Source organism: Taurulus bubalis (assembly GCF_910589615.1).
Source record: "Taurulus bubalis genome assembly, chromosome: 17".
Lineage (NCBI taxonomy): Eukaryota > Metazoa > Chordata > Actinopteri > Perciformes > Cottidae > Taurulus > Taurulus bubalis.
Window position 1 is genome coordinate 19,369,051 of NC_136605.1, and position 17,160 is coordinate 19,386,210.

The window sequence follows — 17,160 nt, forward strand, 5'->3', positions numbered from 1 at the left end:
ATTACCACATTATACTACGTTGTTGTTGTCCAAAGGATTCTATGTGACCACAAAGCGGGGGAGGGGGGGGGGGGGGGGGGGGGGATTCAGTGCAGTTCTAGGCAAAAATAAAAAATCTTAAGGATCCCTAATTCATTGATCCTGTGCTATTCTAATATTCATTTACGGAAGGGTTGGCCGGGGGTCTGAATGACAGGGTTGGGTGGATGTTGGTCACTAAGGGCCCTGATGTAGATAGTAACCATGCCAACCATGTGGGTGTGTAGCAGTGTCTGTGTGTCGTGGCTCACGTACACTCGCCATCAGCGAAACTGTAGTTTTTGGTGTGTGTGTGCGTGTGTGTGCGTGTGTGCGCGTGGGAGACGTGTGGGACAGTGTGTGAATGTGTGTAGTTAATTCAATTTTGTGGTGCAGAAAAGTTATTTTCTTGAACGTGTGTTTGTCAAAGTTTTAGTGCAGAGGAGGAACTCATAAGTCTGTCTCACCCTTTAATCATTTCCCCCCCCAAAATAAAATAAATATATTATCAGTGTCACTGTCGGGATGTATGAATTACCAAGTATGAAGCTGAGAGTTTGTCTTGATGAAGAGAGCCAAATATAAAACGTCATATTAGTGATATTATTGACCCATAGAACGCTTTGCCTGCTATTCTAATTGATCCTCTGTGTAACAGCGCCCTCTGCCGACCAGAGACGGTACTGCAGCAACGGGACAAGAGTTTTAAAAGCAATCATGATAATAATGCATGAAATTGTTGTATAGATCTCATTATATATTGAATACTATGTAATTCTTAAGTTGACAAGTTGTTTTTGCAAAATGAGATTGGCCAGCCGCCAGCGCAGCCGACTGGATTCCCTCTTGCGTTAGTGAGTTTATTGTCAGAATTGTGACCATACGACCCCAAAACTACTCTTTGTTTATTCAGCGATCTCGACCCCAGGCTCACACACACACTCACACACACACGCTTGTGTGCACAGATCTCAAAGCTCCGGGGTGGAACTGTCCCAGAATGCAGTGAGGCAGGTAGTCGGGCCTCGAAGCGACACCGACTGCAAAGTACAGGCTCTGTATTCCAGGTCCTGTCCCCCAAAAAAGGTGTCGACTCAGCGTAAAAAGGGTCTGCCGTCTAAAATCATCATTAATGAGGTTAATGGGTATGAAGACAATTTTTGTTTGTTCTAGTTCCAGTATTAAAAAGGATTAAGATCATTTTTTAAGTCTTGTAAAACAAAACTAAGGTTGACTTTTGAGCATGACTTTTTTTAACAAAAAGATATTATTCACCAGACGGTCTGTCAGCGAGTGCATAGATAAGTGGGTACATGTTATGAATTTAGGTAAAAACACTTCTGGAGTATTCTGGGTTTCAGGACGGGTGGATTTTCCAAATACTTTCAGGTACTCGGGGTATTGTTTAATACCTTTAAGTCTATTTGATGCAAGTTAAAAAAGTTGTGTGAACGTCACCGCAAACTATTTCCGAAAAGAAACAGATTTCTAATCTTTAAAAGCAAAACCTTTGTTTCGGTTCATTCTAATGTGATGTGAATATCAGCTTGTAGAGACTCCGGACATGAAATGTATAAATTGACCTGACGCCAAGCTACCTTCAAGCATGAATAATTATGCAAAAATATGAAGAAAAAAACAACAAAAAACAGCAGTCCGGTTCTTTAAACCTTACTGGGCTGCTAGTAACCCGTCGACTGGGTTATCCATGGTGGTATTGGGTACTACTGGGTAGTTTGGGGTACTGTCAGGTCAGGTTGTATTATTGTTCTCAGTGCTTCGGTCTCTTCTTCAGTCAGTGTGGTAGATTAAAAATAAAAATGCAAGCATTCTCTATGTTTTGTGCTCCGGCCCGTGTATTGGTTGTAAAATTCAGTACGTTATTGAAGTAAATGGAACCTGTGTGTGATGCTGTCTAGGGTCTGGTTTGTCCTGTACTACTGAACATATATATGAAAAAAAAATAACATGAATACTGATTATTTATTAACTAGAATGCACTCTCAGTTGGAAATACTTTGTTTGGCCACTCTTAAAGGGGCCGGTGGCACCAAAATCAAAGTTTTTTGTGATTTCATGCTGTCGTTTTGTTAGACTGAGATTTTAAAAAGGTGATGCGTAGTAACGCGGACGCCACCACTCGTGTGGTTTCCAGTATAATACATTGCATGGATGTTACAATATCTCCCCCCCATAATATTGATAATAAAAATGTATTCCCCCCTCCCCCACACCGACCAACAATTACGTAAACATTGATTTTTAGCGTGCTACCCCTTTAACATGTTTCCTCTGAGTTGTTTCTTCCTGTTCTGAAGGTGTTTGACCTCTTCAGTGTAAAAACGCCGTGTACAGAGATGTGTGTCACTGTCTATTACCTGAATGTCTCTGGACTGCAGTCTGACCGTCACTCGAATAAAAAAGAAAACATGTTTTGGATTGTCTGTTTCTGTCCCTGACTTTACCGCCTGGAATCCATATTTTATAACGACGAACCTTTAGAGGATCACCACCTGGATCTACGGCTCCTCTCGGCTCATTGGTCAGTCTGAATAACCACTAAAAGCTCACTGTACAAGACGCGGTGAACAGAGCAGATAAAGAGCCAGATGCAGGCGGTGGAGACCAAAGACGGAGCCAAAAGAGAGTAAATATTGACTTTACATTGGACAGAAAAACACAGAATGAATGGCATGTTGTTCATTAAAAGAAGAGTTTGCCAAATCAACTTTAAAAACCTTCGTTGCGAGATCTCTACATCTGATAAACACAAATAAAAATGCCAATAAAAGTAAATACTCTGACACCTAAAAGAGAAAAACACGACCGCACACTTGAACGGAACTAAGAAAGACTTAAATAACCTTGTCATGACACACAAAGACAAACGAAAACTCACCAGTCCGTTAGTCTTTCCACCAATCAGCAACTCTGGTTTGATCGAAGAGAGGAATACTCCGGCCTCCACGAGACGATCTGTCATTAATTACAGCAGAATTTCACCAACAGGCGGTGTTCGCATTCTGGGGCTGGAGGCAAATTTCACACTATAGGACTAACTTGGACAGACAGAGATACTTTACTTACGCCTTTATAATAAATGACAAGTTCAAGAACTAGACTTGGTCACTTTAAAGAAGTTAATGCATTACAGTTATTAGTGGGCATTATCCAAGTTTTTAGCCATTATTTAAAAAGGTATAACAGTCCAGTGTAGAAGTTTAGGAGAACTATTAAAGGCTTGAATGGAAAGAAAAACTTTCCATGTTTTGGTACCATTACAGTACGTTTTAGTTAAAGTAACACTAGTTTTGCTTTCCCCACATATATACATTATGCAATACACGACACAGTGGATTTTAAAGCTCCAGTTTGTGTCATGTGAAATGCATAAATTACAGAGGATCTATCATCACACACACACACACACACACACACACACACCAACAAAGATACAGAGGAATTTCTTCATGATAACTCATTGTAACAAAATGCGTACTAAAATAACCCAAACCTGGAGACTTGAATAGAAATAGCTTCTGGTAACCTCAGTGGTCCATGTCTCATTGTACCACTGATCCTTAAAAACTAGATATATTATTTGAACATGACATTAAAAACATACGAGGACCCTCATTCATCGTTTGGTTTCATGAAGTTTATATTTGCAACCTTGTGCTACGTCTCTGAACAACAAGTCCATCAATCAGCCAATAAACCACATTGGAGTGTGATGAAAAAAAAAAAAAAAAAAGAAATAATTCAAACTGTGACCCAAAATTTGTTCTAACTTCCTGTCACTCCTCCGACACAACAGGAGCGATCCATTCACTCCAACACTCGACAGACAATTAGATAATGAAACAGCTGCACTGAAATAAATATGGCAATATATCGTTGAACAGATCATGTTTGTGTTTATTTTGATATTTGAGCAAGCAGCCCCACTGGGGAATCATACATAGTTCATCAGCTTTGATGTTAACAAAATACATCTAGTCGTCATTGTATTTGAGAGAGAAAACACAAAGAGAGGTAAAAAAATGTAAATCAATACAATTTTCGTATTAGAGAGCAAAAGTGTTCAAGTGAAGCTCGTTTCTCCTCGTTCATTAAATAAATCGACAGGTCTGGTTGGACCCGTGTTGCCAGCGCCAGCTGGAGACGTCCTCAAAGGATGAAACGAGTGGAGCTGAGACAGAGCGGCTCTGTGTTTAAACACAAGCCCATCGACAGGATTCCCTCAAAGTAAAAACACCGTAAGCCATCTTTGAAAATAAAAATAAATTCCAATTTGTTATGAGCTACGAGCCTTAAACTCCACACGGACGTGGCTGCTGTTTCCCACACTGGCTGCTGCTGCTGCAAGTGACAAATAACCCCCAAAATGGCATTTGGAGCAGAGGAAAAAAAACAAAACGAAGGGCTAGCTGATGATACGGCTAATTGACTGCAAGGAAGGGAACTCCTCGTTATCCCTGTGCAGGGTCTTGTGGGAGTTGAAGTCTTTCGGGGCGAGTACCTGCCTGCACGTGGGACACACCTGGCAGTCCAGCTCGGCCGCTGCGTTCAGCATCGTGGTCGGCATCTGCCAGGCGTTCTTCTTGTTCTTGTTCTTCTTTCCTCCTCCAGCGCCCGACTGCTTCTCCAGCGCCCTGCTGTCTCCGTGGGCGCTCAGGAGCTCCTGCTGCTTGCCGGTGTCCGGCAGGAGCACCAGCAGCTCGTTGAAGATGCGGTTAAAGTCTTCTCCGAGCAGGTCCTTACAGCTGCTGTGGTACTGGACTGCTGATATCACACTCTGGGAACAAGGAGGAGGAGGAGGAGGAGGGTAAGGACGCTACCAACACATTTACTTCAGGACTGTGGGATTATATCCGTTTAAAGCTACGACAATTGTCTTTCATCTTTTATTGATTTTGAGTCCCTGTGGATGAAAGTGGTCATATTTCTGAGCATCAGAGTCCCTTCAAAAACCTCTAATTTTACTGCAGCGGTCTGCCCCGCTCAGTGCTGTCAAGTTGTCTGTATTAATATGGGCACACATCATCTTTAAATAATCGTTAGCGTCATGATGTGGACTATTATGCGGCGAGTACCTGTCTGAACTGTGCAGAGTAGTTTTTGAACTCGTTGAACTTTGACTCATCGCTGTGGAGCAACTTTCTAATGGACTGGATCAGCTCCAGGTTCCTCTGATTGAAGTCGTCTGGGACCAGGTAGCCACTGCTCGCCACCTTGGGGGGCCTTGGACATGAGAATAAAAAAACCTTGTGAGCTACAAACACTGACAAACCAAAAAGAACAGTGTGTATTCAACAGGGAGATTGTCTCACGGGTTGACTGCAGGCGGAGCAGGCTCCACCACGTTGCTGTTGAGGGGGATCCCAGTGAATCCCGGTGGAGGTTTGGGGGCGGAGATTCCCAGGCCGGGTGGAGGTGGGGGCATGACGGAGGCCGGGGCCGGAGCCGAGGCCTTCAGCGGGAAAGAGGACTTGAAGCCTGCGGGATAAACAGTGTGAGCTACAAGTTCTAGCACATCAACTGACCTTAAGCGGAGAAAAGAAGACAATAGATGAACAATGTGGATATCTTGTACCTGGTGGTGGGTTCTTGGTCATGAGAGCAGGGAACTCCTCCTCCTGTTCAAGAGGGGGGTCTGGTTTGGGAGGAGGTTTTATCACGACGGCCTCCTTACGAATGGGCGGTGACTTCTCAGGGTGTCCATTAGCCAATCCACTCATCAGAGTCGCCGTCACTGCACTGGCGGGGGGTTTGTTCCAACTCTTCTCCGGGACGTTCTCCTTTTGTGCCGCCGTTTCCACAGAGATCGTATTTACAGTTTGCGTCGTCCCCGACATCGAAGACAACGGCGGAGAGGGAGCGGCCGTGTTCTTCTGCTGTTTTTTCTTCTTGCTGGCTTTAGAGGTAAAAGGATCGGGGATGGGGGTCGGGTTTGGAGGGTTGGGGGTCACAGCGGAGGGTTTGCTGCTGCCTCCTTTGACGGTGAGCAGAGAGGAGATATCCCGCATGGTGGGCACCGAGCGGAACACCTGCTGCGTCGACCCTCCGATGTCCTTATCGTCAGAAGGAGGAGGAGGAGACTGGGTAGATATTTCATTCTCCCCCAACTTCTTTTTCCTCCGCAAAGATGAAGCGTTGGAGGAGGAGAGGAGCTGAGGGCCAGAGGACACAGACGAGAGAGGCGGGGAAGGCCTGGAGGACGGGGGAGGTTGAGTTTGGGGTTTAGCGACAGCGGTGTGGTTGGACCAAGCAGAGCTGGCTCCAGACGCATGTTTGAGGGGCCGGATTTTGGACACGAGCGCGGGGAAATCCTCCTCCTGGAAAGAGGAAGTATTCCTCGGTTGAGCAGAGTAAGCCGGGGTCATGGGGGACGCGACCGCTACAGTCGAGAGGCTCGGGAAGTCGTCTTCCTTCAAAGCGGCATGGACTGCTGTTACCGTCACAGGAGCTGGCTTTACACTGGAGGGATACAAACAGAAATGTTACATTTCAGCACACTTTGGGGTGTGTGTGTGATTTTTAAGTTTGTAAGGTAAAACGTTACATGGGCGGGGCAGACATGGCTCCTAAAGCGGGGAAGTCATCTTCTCCATCCCCTGGATTAGAGCTCTGCATTGTTCTTACTGTCAAAAAGAACAAAAACAGTCAGCACAGAACAGTGACGGTTAAGCTGCTGAGGATCTCGGCTGCTCTTGCTTCTGCAATACTTGTATTAGTCCGTACAGCCAACTTACTGCAATCCCATGATGCAACAAGACAAATACAATTAATTTTGTGTGAGAAGAATAATGCTGGTAAACCCTGGTTACTCCTATTAAATCCAGAATCCCTTAATTCCTCTCTAGCGCCAAGGTAACGATCGTGCACAAAAGATGCCTCTCCATTCTTCATACTACTCACCTCAGTGAGTGCACGACTGGGTTTAGTTTATACGGAAGGCAGCACGCTACAACGGGACACATAATAATGGCCGCCGTTCTGACCATCCCGCTATGTTGATTTGAATGGGATTGTCTGTTCCACTCTTATTTTATTTCCATCAATAAGATTATTTTAAGGACAGCTATGTAACTAAACCAAACAGTAAACCCAATAAACAACAAATCCCTCACAGTGACAACAGTTTTAATATTTTCCTTTTTCACCTGGAGGTTTGATGTGTCCGGTCCCGTGTTTGGGCTCTTCTGGTTCGGCTCTCTCGGTCCTCTCCTCCCTGAGGTGTTTGGGAGCACTCCTCTCCTCCCTGAGGTGTTTGGGAGCGCTCCTCTCCTCCCTGAGGTGTTTGGGAGCGCTCCTCTCCTGCATCGCTCCTCTCTCGTCCTGCCTATGCTGCGCCATGGATGCCTTCATCGCAGCTGCCACCTCCCGGTCCTCTTCCTCTCTGCGTGAACAACCACACATTCAAAAACACGCTAAACGCTAAACATGTTAAAGCACTGATGATGCTATATTTGTTTGCCCTGCAAAATGTCTGTTGGTGCTTACTTGAGATACACATCAAAAACCTCCATCCAGTCAATGCTGCATTGCTCATTTAGACTCACCGGGAATACCTCCAGCTCTTCTGTCCCCCATGAGGCCTTCCTCCTCCTCCTCCTCCTCCTCCTCGTATCTGACGCAGCTCGTCGTAGTCCTCGCCTGAATGCATACCTGAGGACAAGCAGACGTTGTTTGTTACTTCACATCATTCATTGCCTTCGAACTACTGTCAACTTTGAAAATATTAAAGATAAGGCCGGTCTCAAACACAGAGCCATAACAAGTTCACCGACCTTCATTTCTCCTCGTTTGTCTCGAGGTGTAGTTAAACTGCAGGTCGATGTGGCGGTTCTGTCGGGCCTCTGCTCGATTCTTGCTGTGCGCTGCAGCTTTGTGGGCCTTGTAGTCGATCTCGGAGCGGAATGCATGGGTGAACTGTTCTGTGGCACAGCGGCCCTCCTCACACAGGTAGTGACTATCTTTGAAGTGCTCGCTCAGGTACGGGTAATCGCTGTTGATAGCAGGGTTAAAAATAAAACATAAAACAACTGCCTTAAAACTACAGAGCCACCACACTCCGGTGACCACAGTTTTTACTGTGTAAGAGAAACAGCTATAAAAACACACCTGTAATATTCCTGGGAACCGTCTGCATCACAGAAATGGCAGAAGTAGTGGTCTCTGCGCAAGTGCTTCAGCAGCTCATCGTTGTCAAGGTAACGGTCATCGCAGAACTTGCAGAGCGGGTGTCCTCTGTGACTGGTGTCGTCTGGATCTCCGTGTGCTCGGTGACGGGCCAGTTCTTTGCGGTTGTACCATTTACGCTCATGGGAGAAGATCTGGTGGGAGAAGTGAAGGTTATATTCTACTGTATTTATTAGCCAGTGCTCCTTCATACCTCATATTTAAATACAAGTCACTTTCACATTACACTTTTTTAAAGTACTGTCATCTTTTTGTCTGTGTCTGTGCACTTTATTCAAATGTTATAGTCTATTGTAAATTGAACATTCTCCCATTTCTTGCACTGCGTTTATTGTTTAAATGTTATTCACCACCCACCAAGACAAATTCCTTGTATGTAAAAACATAGGTGGCAATAAATGGTTCTGATTCTGATTCAAGCACATGGCGGGCAAACAGCTCAATTTATACTTAAATTAGCTTACACCGACCTGGCTTAGAAACTACATGTTCTCCTAAACCAGGAACAATTTCCTTGCAATACATGAACATATACAACAAACAGGATGGTATTGTGGACATACTGCAACATCAACCACACTATCAACTAGGATACGCATCTACATCACTAGTTATATTTAGGACGAGCTGCTACTCAGACAGCTCTTTTGGGAGGACTTAAAGTTTGCAAAACTGCTAATTGACTTAAGCCTTGCTGGTAACCGATTCCACATATCTGCTGCTACATCTAAAAACAAGTTCTTCCTTATGCAGCTTATAAATCTGCATGGCAAACAATGTAAATGAAATGAGTGGAGCTCACTGCATCTGCATCTCTGTGCTATTACTACCAATGACCTGCAAGTGCCTGCATCAGCTGATTGGGGAGAGTATACCTTGAGATGCTTTGTGCAGAGCTTGCAACAGAAGAGCTCGTGCTGCTTCCTCATGTGATACTCCAGCTCTTCAAACTTGGAGAAGACCTTTGGTTCTGAACAGCGCAGGCACTCTGGCAACAGCAGATGCCTGAAGCAGCACAGACACGCAAACAAGTTAAAGCAAAACACATCATTAGAAAGAGTCAGGATTAAAACCACAGAAACTGAGCTACTTCTAATGCAGAGAAATTACTTGGGACAAAAAAGTTAATTACATAGAAGAAAATTAGAAATATTGTTTGATCAGTTCAGTTCACTAGAAAGTTAAGTTTATGGCTAACTTTTTTTGGTTATCGGGTGATTTGGTTGACAGAGACAAATCCCTGCTGCTATACGTTCGCACAATAAAAACAACAATGCACACTTGTGGTCTACATACACACAAACTTTACCGTACCAATTAAGCTTTTATGTGCAAGAGACAGACGCAGACGTAGTAAAAACAAGAACACAGCATGGTTCGATCCAGACAACACAGAAACATTTTCTTATTTCAACTGGCTACTTTGAGTCACACTATTTCATCGTGTATTTATATACATCTTTCGCCAACGCTTAAATCATTAGGCTACTGCATGCCGAGATGACAAGAGGTGCTTTTTCCTATGGTGAGAGAACAGCGATTTTCTGACATTGAAAATAATATTTGCCGCAAAAAAAGAAATCTTGCACCGAGAAAGAAAACTAGGTCACATTTGTATTAAATATGTGAAAAATAAAAAAACACGAGCAATCCAGGCTTCCAATAAAAAAAATGTATCACCATAAATGTAATGGTAGTCTTCTTTAGCGTTTTATGTTATGATGTGTTTTTAAATGACATTCGTCTGCATTTATTCAGTGACTGAGTTTTTTATTATTATTTCCATTTAGTGAATGGTGATTTCAGTTTCAATTCTTCCCAAACAGAAAGTGACACTGACACAACCAAATGTTACAAGCATGTAACGGGTGGACTCTCCAGTGATGGTAGTCGCCTGCACCTTCAACTTGGTGACAGATTGGAGAAAATATGAAAAATTTAAAAATAACACAGTCATGACTAATGGAGAATGGAGCAAGAGCAAGAGCAATACCTGTATTGGGCGTAGATATTCTCGTTACAGAAATAGATATCATGCTTCTTCTCACAGGGGAACTGCTGGAAGGGCAGAGACGAGAAGGCCGCCAGGTTCTTCACAAACACCACCTGAGTGCAACAAGAAAGTCAGAACTGCGAAACAACTAATTCAACACGCACTACCTTGAGGCAAGTGAAGGGATAATAATAATAAAAAAATCAATCAGGCTGTGGTTACCTGGTGGGAAAAATTATGTTTATACGGAGACAGGCTTTACAATAGTACTAAGAGTACTTTAAAAAGCTGCTTCTGTCACAAGAGCTTATGTAATGTATCCTATGGAATTATGGGAAAGCAGTCAACTTATGAAACCCAGTCAGTACAGCAGGTTTCTCATATACATACATACATACATATATGAAACCGGAAAACATTTTTGACAACAGCAACAACCAGCTGTCATAGCAATTGACAATGGACATTTCCAAATGAACTACTCCCATATACGTAACTGTTTAAAGGGAGTGGTAGACAGTGTGTCGTACGACCACCGACAAGAGACTGAAATCCAACCTAACGTCAACTTTATCCGAGACGAACCACTTCCTCTCAGGTAAAAGGTGACTGGCACACAATTACCTTGAAAGAAGGTGAAGCTAAATTAGCTGCAGCAACAACTAACGCTAGCTATCTAACGTGTGTGAGAGGTGACAGCACACGAGATGAATGCATTTTAACGAGCACCCTGTGGACTTGTTAGCCACCTATTTGACTCCAGGTAAAACGGACGACGTCATCGAACCTGCGGTCTATTAACCGGCTCGTGTTAGCTCGAGCTCCTTAGCTACCGTTGCTAGGCTAATGACAGCGAGGAAGAAAGTAACATTACGTTTAATCTGGGCGGTTTGTCCACGTCGTTATTCAGTAACATCGCTTTATTGTATTAGTATGTATCCAGCCACGATGTTATCAAACAAAACCCATCTTAAATATATGTATATATCTTTAAAAAAATCAAATTAAACTGCCTGGACAATGCGGCCTACTTAGCACCGCCAGGCGGCACATCCCCGGGGCACAGTAGCGGAGGAACCCGCACCTTGTCGAGCTCTTCCCGGCAGACGGCGCAGTACTTCTGGTCGCACAGCACCCTCATTTTGGTGGAGCAGCGGTAGCAGACCGGATGGTCGCATTTTCCCAAGGCGAAGATGTCGACTTCTTGGCAGCACAGGACGCAGTGCTTCTCTGCTTTACTGGTTCTTGAAGCCATGGTGGTGGTGGAGAGAAAAAGGCACTGGTCAACTTCTGTGCTATTTGTTATTTGGGGAGAGCCGCTGGAGCGTTTACGTAATCATGCAAAGTCTGAGCTACGGCCGTCGCGTCAACTGCGGTTGCTCCGATCTGTATAGCATGAGGATGGACTCGCTCCCTTCCGGTGTGGTGACGCGCGGACCCATCACATGCGCGTGCGTCTGCGCAGGTCACCACGACTGCTCCACGTGTGTCCCAAGGTGTGCGCCAGACAGGAGCCGGTGGTAGCAGATGTCGATATGAGGTCCTGTACTTTGGGGAATACTAACGCTAAATATGCAAATATGTTACAATTATTTTATGAATAATATTTTATGTCCATATGAACATAAAATAATCTTAAATTGCTAGTAACTGTCCATTATTCTCAAAACTGCCAAGAGCTCTACTTTATTTGACTATTTATAATCTTCTTTATCTGAACTGCTTTAAGTATCATGTCATTTTTTTTATGAGGAATCTTGCTCGTTTCGATTTAAATATTTTTGCTTAATTTATGCAATTCACTATTCAAAGTTGAAGTCATTGTCTTTTTAATAAAACGTTTAATATGTATTTACTATTTTCATATATAGCTGAGCTTGCTATATAGAAACACTTCAACCTGTGCAATATTCTGTATTCATATATATATATATATATATATATATATATATATACATACATATACATATATATATATATATATATATATATACATATATATATATATATATACATATATATATATATATATATATATATATATATATATATATATATATACACACACACAATTCAGTACTGTAGTTGTTTTATTACTGTTTTTACATATTGTTTTACAATATTATTTATATTACTTGCTATGATTTTTTTTTACTGTGTCTCTTGTTTGCACTTTACCTGTTTACTGCTGTAATCCTGCAATGCCCCCACTGTGGGACTAATAAAGGAATATCTAATCTAATCTAATATTTTACCAACTTTTCATTTGTTTTACTCATTTGACTCCTGCATTCAAAACTTCAGTCACAATAAAGAGGTATCAGTAAAATATAGTCCAGTATTTTTAAACATATTTATTATAAAATGTTCATAGATTTGTGATTATTTATCATGAACATTTTGTAAATCATTCACAACATGTGTGTATGGTAAAGTTTATATTCAGACTGATCTAAAAAACTAATTTAGTTAGTTTCTTTCAGGTTCTTTCATTGTTTCATCAACATAAATTACTATCCTGTAAGATGTCCGCTGCGTTAAATCTGTCTGTTGAATTTTTATTCTGTATATTTTAGTAGTGAGTCGGACTGCCACATAACCATCCATCAACTCAGGCTTTTACAGACAAAGAGAGGTTTACTTCCAGTTTGTAGTGTTTGACTATTTGTAGGATGAGGATGAATTCACCATTTAAGATTCACAAAATTTTTGAACATTTGATTCACAAGAAAGTGACAGATTTAAAGGAAGTTAAAGTCCCCATCATGGGCTCTGTAAGCAGTGATCACGACAGTCAGTCAGTGCTTTGATGTGTCAAATGTCCACGGGTGTGAAGCTAGCGCCTCTTGTAGTGCTTGCTGCTCAGTCCCATGACTCTGAAGGTGCCGCTGGCAATATTCTCATAGAGGAGGAACATGAGTGCAGCAGTCAGCACCGTCTGCAGCAGCTTGGCCTCCAGGCCTTTAAACAGACCCAACATGCCGTATTTCCTATAAATGGAAACCAGGGTTAAAAAAAGACAATACAAACATGTTAATCATCACTATCTGATAGGAAGTTTTCTTAACGTTCATTCATTTAACAATAAGTCTGCACACACAAAAGCCACAGAAGGTTAAAAAGATAATATTCAGACTGCAGGCTCTGATTGGTTCCTTAATATTTAACTTAAGAGTTCTTTAAGTTTGACTGTCCAGTTATTTGTCAATGATCTGAGTCCACGTGTGCATGCATTGTTTACTCATCTGCAGTGTTGTATGTGGCAACAACATAGGCGTACTGTATTTACGTATGATGCACATGGAAGTTGTAAACCAGCTGAATAAATTAAATGTGCTCTGTAGTTCTTAGTGGAAATATAAAGTCATGCTGACAAAACATGTTCTATGTTCCGGAGTCATTTTCAATTATTTAAAGGTTTGAATCTGAGCAATATGCCCAGCTATGAATGGTTCAAAATTATTGGATGTATTTGTTAGTTGTCTTCCAGATTGCATCAAAGCAAATTGATTCTAATCTGGGTAAGGCAAAACCAGATTTGGACTGCAAATTTGACATCGCTTTAAAAATATAGCAAATTCCTCCTAAATGAACTGCTACAAGTCAAATGCAGTATTCACCACTGCATTATTGCACTGTATCTAAATACAGGCACTCACCTGACTCTGTTGACCAATAGACACTTGATGGCTCTTATGCTGGACAGTAGTTTCGACTCTTTCGTTGACTCACTGAACTGACCAAACTGCAGTGATTTAAAAAGGAGAACAAACACGTTGTATGTGTGATTAAAGCATGTTATCATTTATTCTGATAGCATATAGGCTATTATTTGTGTATAAATGGGAAATATTTGTGAGGAAGGTCTTAATAAAAACTTACAAAATAAACCACATGCCTCTCATTTTACACGCATAAACAAAATACACACGAAACCCACCCTGAGAATGGATTGTATAGTCTGCAGCGGGTACGTAATAATGGTGGCAACCGCTTTGGCGACCGCGCCGATGATGAAGACCTCAATAGACGACAGCTTGGAGGGGACAAAGAAGAAAAATTGTTACTATATTACTAGAGGAACAGTGGAAACCTAAAGGTCTGAGCTCGCCCTCCTTTATCGTGAGCGTCACGTCATCCTTAACTAAAACATTTGTCCACCAAAATGTCAAAGTGCATGTGGTGTAAAAGATCAGCCAAAAGCATCTGCTTCACCAGTCTCTCTTTTCTTAAGTCACACAAAAATCATGTGAAGAGAATTACTGCATATTGAGTGTCTATCCATCCAGATGATGGGATGAGCTGCAGTAACTCTCCTCCTCTTCTTTTTCTTTGTTAATTATGTTAGTATATGTGTGTTTTACTTTTTTTCAAATTTTATGATACAACATTACTATATAATCATTATAATAATATTATTATTAATTAATTATATTCAGGGTATTCAGCAAAAGTGTGCTTTTGACCACTAACTCCTGTTGAATATTTTGGGCATATAATTGATATTTTATGTTGCAATTTCCAGTGATCTTTGAAACGTGCTCTCATATTATTTCAAGTCATTTTTTTGACTTGTAAAATTGTAATTGTCATATCGCTTTCATAACCAAATTTGAGGGATCACTGACAAAAATGTTGAGGTGAAAGTCCATGAGCAAGAAAGTTTTGATCGCTTTTTTTTTTACTGTCAAATATCAAAACTATATTGGCATCAGTTTAAATTCACATTGTCAATGCAAATTGTGTATTGATCATTGCAAAAATGTCAATAATAAAAAACATAATATTCTAATTTTAAGTGAAACGTCTCCCCGCAGTACTTTTTGATATACTTCTGTGATTTCAGCACTTGATCTCTATCCGAGTTCTCCTAATCCCTCCCTCACCTCTCTCCTAATCCCTCCCTCACCTCCCTGGGAACTCCTCTCCTCAGATGCCTCTTCAAGCCTTCGTAAATCATGAACTGGATTGCAGGGTTCAGCACCAGCAGCAGGGACGGGAAGGTCCCGTTCCACAGGGCCCCCACGCCCTCGTCGCGGATGATCTGAGCAAATGCATCTGCCAAAAAGCAAACAGCCATTACTGAAAAAACTGGAATTACCACTAGCATATGAACTCTTCGGTTATGGCGAAAAAAACGTGTATGTCCTAATGATTTAAATAAGGGCTATTTACTGTGAAGTAGTGAAATAGTATCTGCTGATTTCCCAAAGTAGATCTATGGGAAAAACCTTATTGGGTTCCACCGATTGGCGACGATATAAAATATGCTTCAAGGCCCGGTGCTCTTCCTTTGGGGGGCCTGGGTGTACGTTTGTGCTCAATTTTAAAGAGACACTGCATTCACAAAAATGAACCGGACGGGAAACCCCAAAACAAAATCACATGATTTAACATTTACCCAGAATGCCAGAGTAGTTAGTGGGCCGTATATCTGCATTGCGAAACTTGGAACCCTGAAGCTTCAGCCTGGTGTTGACCACCCACAAAGGAGTGGTGAGCAGGACGTTTACAACACCTGCAGACGAGAACGCAGGTGAAAGTCAAGACGACTCCAGAGGAAGCGGACGTGAACTGGATGGACTTTCTTGTCCTCGGCCACTAAAACAAGGCTTTTGTGATAAACGTGACCCTCTGACCTGCAGCAATGCCTAAGATTAAGTCAGTGCTCGGTGCCGACTGCTTTCCCTTCAGCCAGCTGGCCTTGAGGCTGTGGAAGCAGTAGAAGTAAACAAAGTTGGAGCAGCACAGGCTGCAGATGACGGGGAACCAGCCTCTGTACAGTGCCGATCTAAAAGAGGGAGAGCAAACACAGGAACATGCCTTAGAGCCCTTCGAACAATAAACCGCCATGCACAAATATTTTCTTTGCATTTTTCCCAATTAGGCTGGAAATGTGTATCATTTAGGTGATAAAGCTAGAACTTAGAATCATGAATTTACTGGTGAGCAACTACATAAAATCTGTTATAATACCAAAAAAAATGGCACTCACAGTCCTTCCTCTTTGATAATTTCTGCCAAAATGGCTGGTGTTGATTTGGCTTTCCTATTTTCATCCACTTGAACGCAAACAAGAGACAACTTGTTTTTAATGATGACATCATGTTGACACTATCACAACTGGAAGTAAGACTGCACCACTTGTGTTTCTTACCTTGCAGCCTCAGTCTGGCCGTATCAAGCGGGAAGAATACTGTCATGGCAGTCACACTTCCCTAAAATAGGCTACAATCAGTTTCCAGAGGAAAAGATATGGTGCCTTTTTGTAATGTGGAATAAATCTTACACCAAACTCCATTGCGAAAACTAACAATTTAATGAATGTATAGCACAAAACACGCCTTTATATCCAAGATACTGCATTTCCTGAATAATCATGAATCACTCTTCAATTCGTATTGTGCAATGTCATATATTGCCAAATGGCACGGTTAGTAAAAACATGTTAAACATTACAAAGCCTAGTAAATGTAACGTGGTGTGTAGCGCTATCGTCTCTAAAACACGTTACACTTTGAATGGAGTCTTGAGTGGAAGATGTAAAGCTTACGAGCTACACAGTTGCAGCGACTGACATTATACACTGAGTTACAGAAATCAATAGTGAAAGTGAAGCTAACTTACCATCGCTCCTGAAACAGCATGGACCAAACCCTCATACGACAAAACCGAGAAGCTCATTTTTAACGTTATTCGTTTATTTTTTATGCGTAAAACATTTTTTGCTCAACTAAAATAATCCCACTTTCTAAAACTCCCGCTATTAAAACAGCTCTGCTGTTGTGAACCTCGTTGTTTTTAATGCGTCGCTTCCTTGTGGCTGACGTTTCACTGCTGAACACGGGGGCATTGTGGGTAATGTAGTTCTCGTCATTCTCCACCTGTCAAACTATTTCATTGCCTGTATATTTAGCCTTTTAGAGAATATTTGCAGGATCAAC

The 17,160-nt window shown here is 42.0% G+C and overlaps 2 protein-coding genes across 2 annotated transcripts; both read right to left on the reverse strand.

Annotated features, from left to right (window-relative positions):
* Positions 1 to 3,677: 3,677 nt before the first annotated feature.
* On the reverse strand, positions 3,678 to 11,471 carry znf598 (zinc finger protein 598; the record flags this gene model as incomplete). The annotated part of the gene is made up of 12 exons (XM_079233245.1): positions 3,678 to 4,816; positions 5,115 to 5,262; positions 5,352 to 5,517; positions 5,615 to 6,498; positions 6,584 to 6,662; positions 7,185 to 7,420; positions 7,584 to 7,689; positions 7,812 to 8,029; positions 8,146 to 8,357; positions 9,099 to 9,228; positions 10,217 to 10,329; positions 11,301 to 11,471. 12 exons carry the CDS (start codon positions 11,469 to 11,471, stop codon positions 4,445 to 4,447), a joined length of 2,835 nt encoding a protein of 944 aa, XP_079089371.1. The 3' UTR covers positions 3,678 to 4,444.
* A 1,091-nt stretch (positions 11,472 to 12,562) lies between these two features.
* slc25a17 (solute carrier family 25 member 17) lies at positions 12,563 to 16,920 on the reverse strand. The gene is made up of 9 exons (XM_079233758.1): positions 16,844 to 16,920; positions 16,374 to 16,434; positions 16,212 to 16,278; positions 15,856 to 16,007; positions 15,618 to 15,734; positions 15,126 to 15,274; positions 14,157 to 14,252; positions 13,876 to 13,961; positions 12,563 to 13,206 (listed from the first exon to the last, which is right to left on the reverse strand). Exons 1-9 carry the CDS (start codon positions 16,898 to 16,900, stop codon positions 13,053 to 13,055), a joined length of 939 nt encoding a protein of 312 aa, XP_079089884.1. The 5' UTR covers positions 16,901 to 16,920; the 3' UTR covers positions 12,563 to 13,052.
* Positions 16,921 to 17,160: the final 240 nt, after the last annotated feature.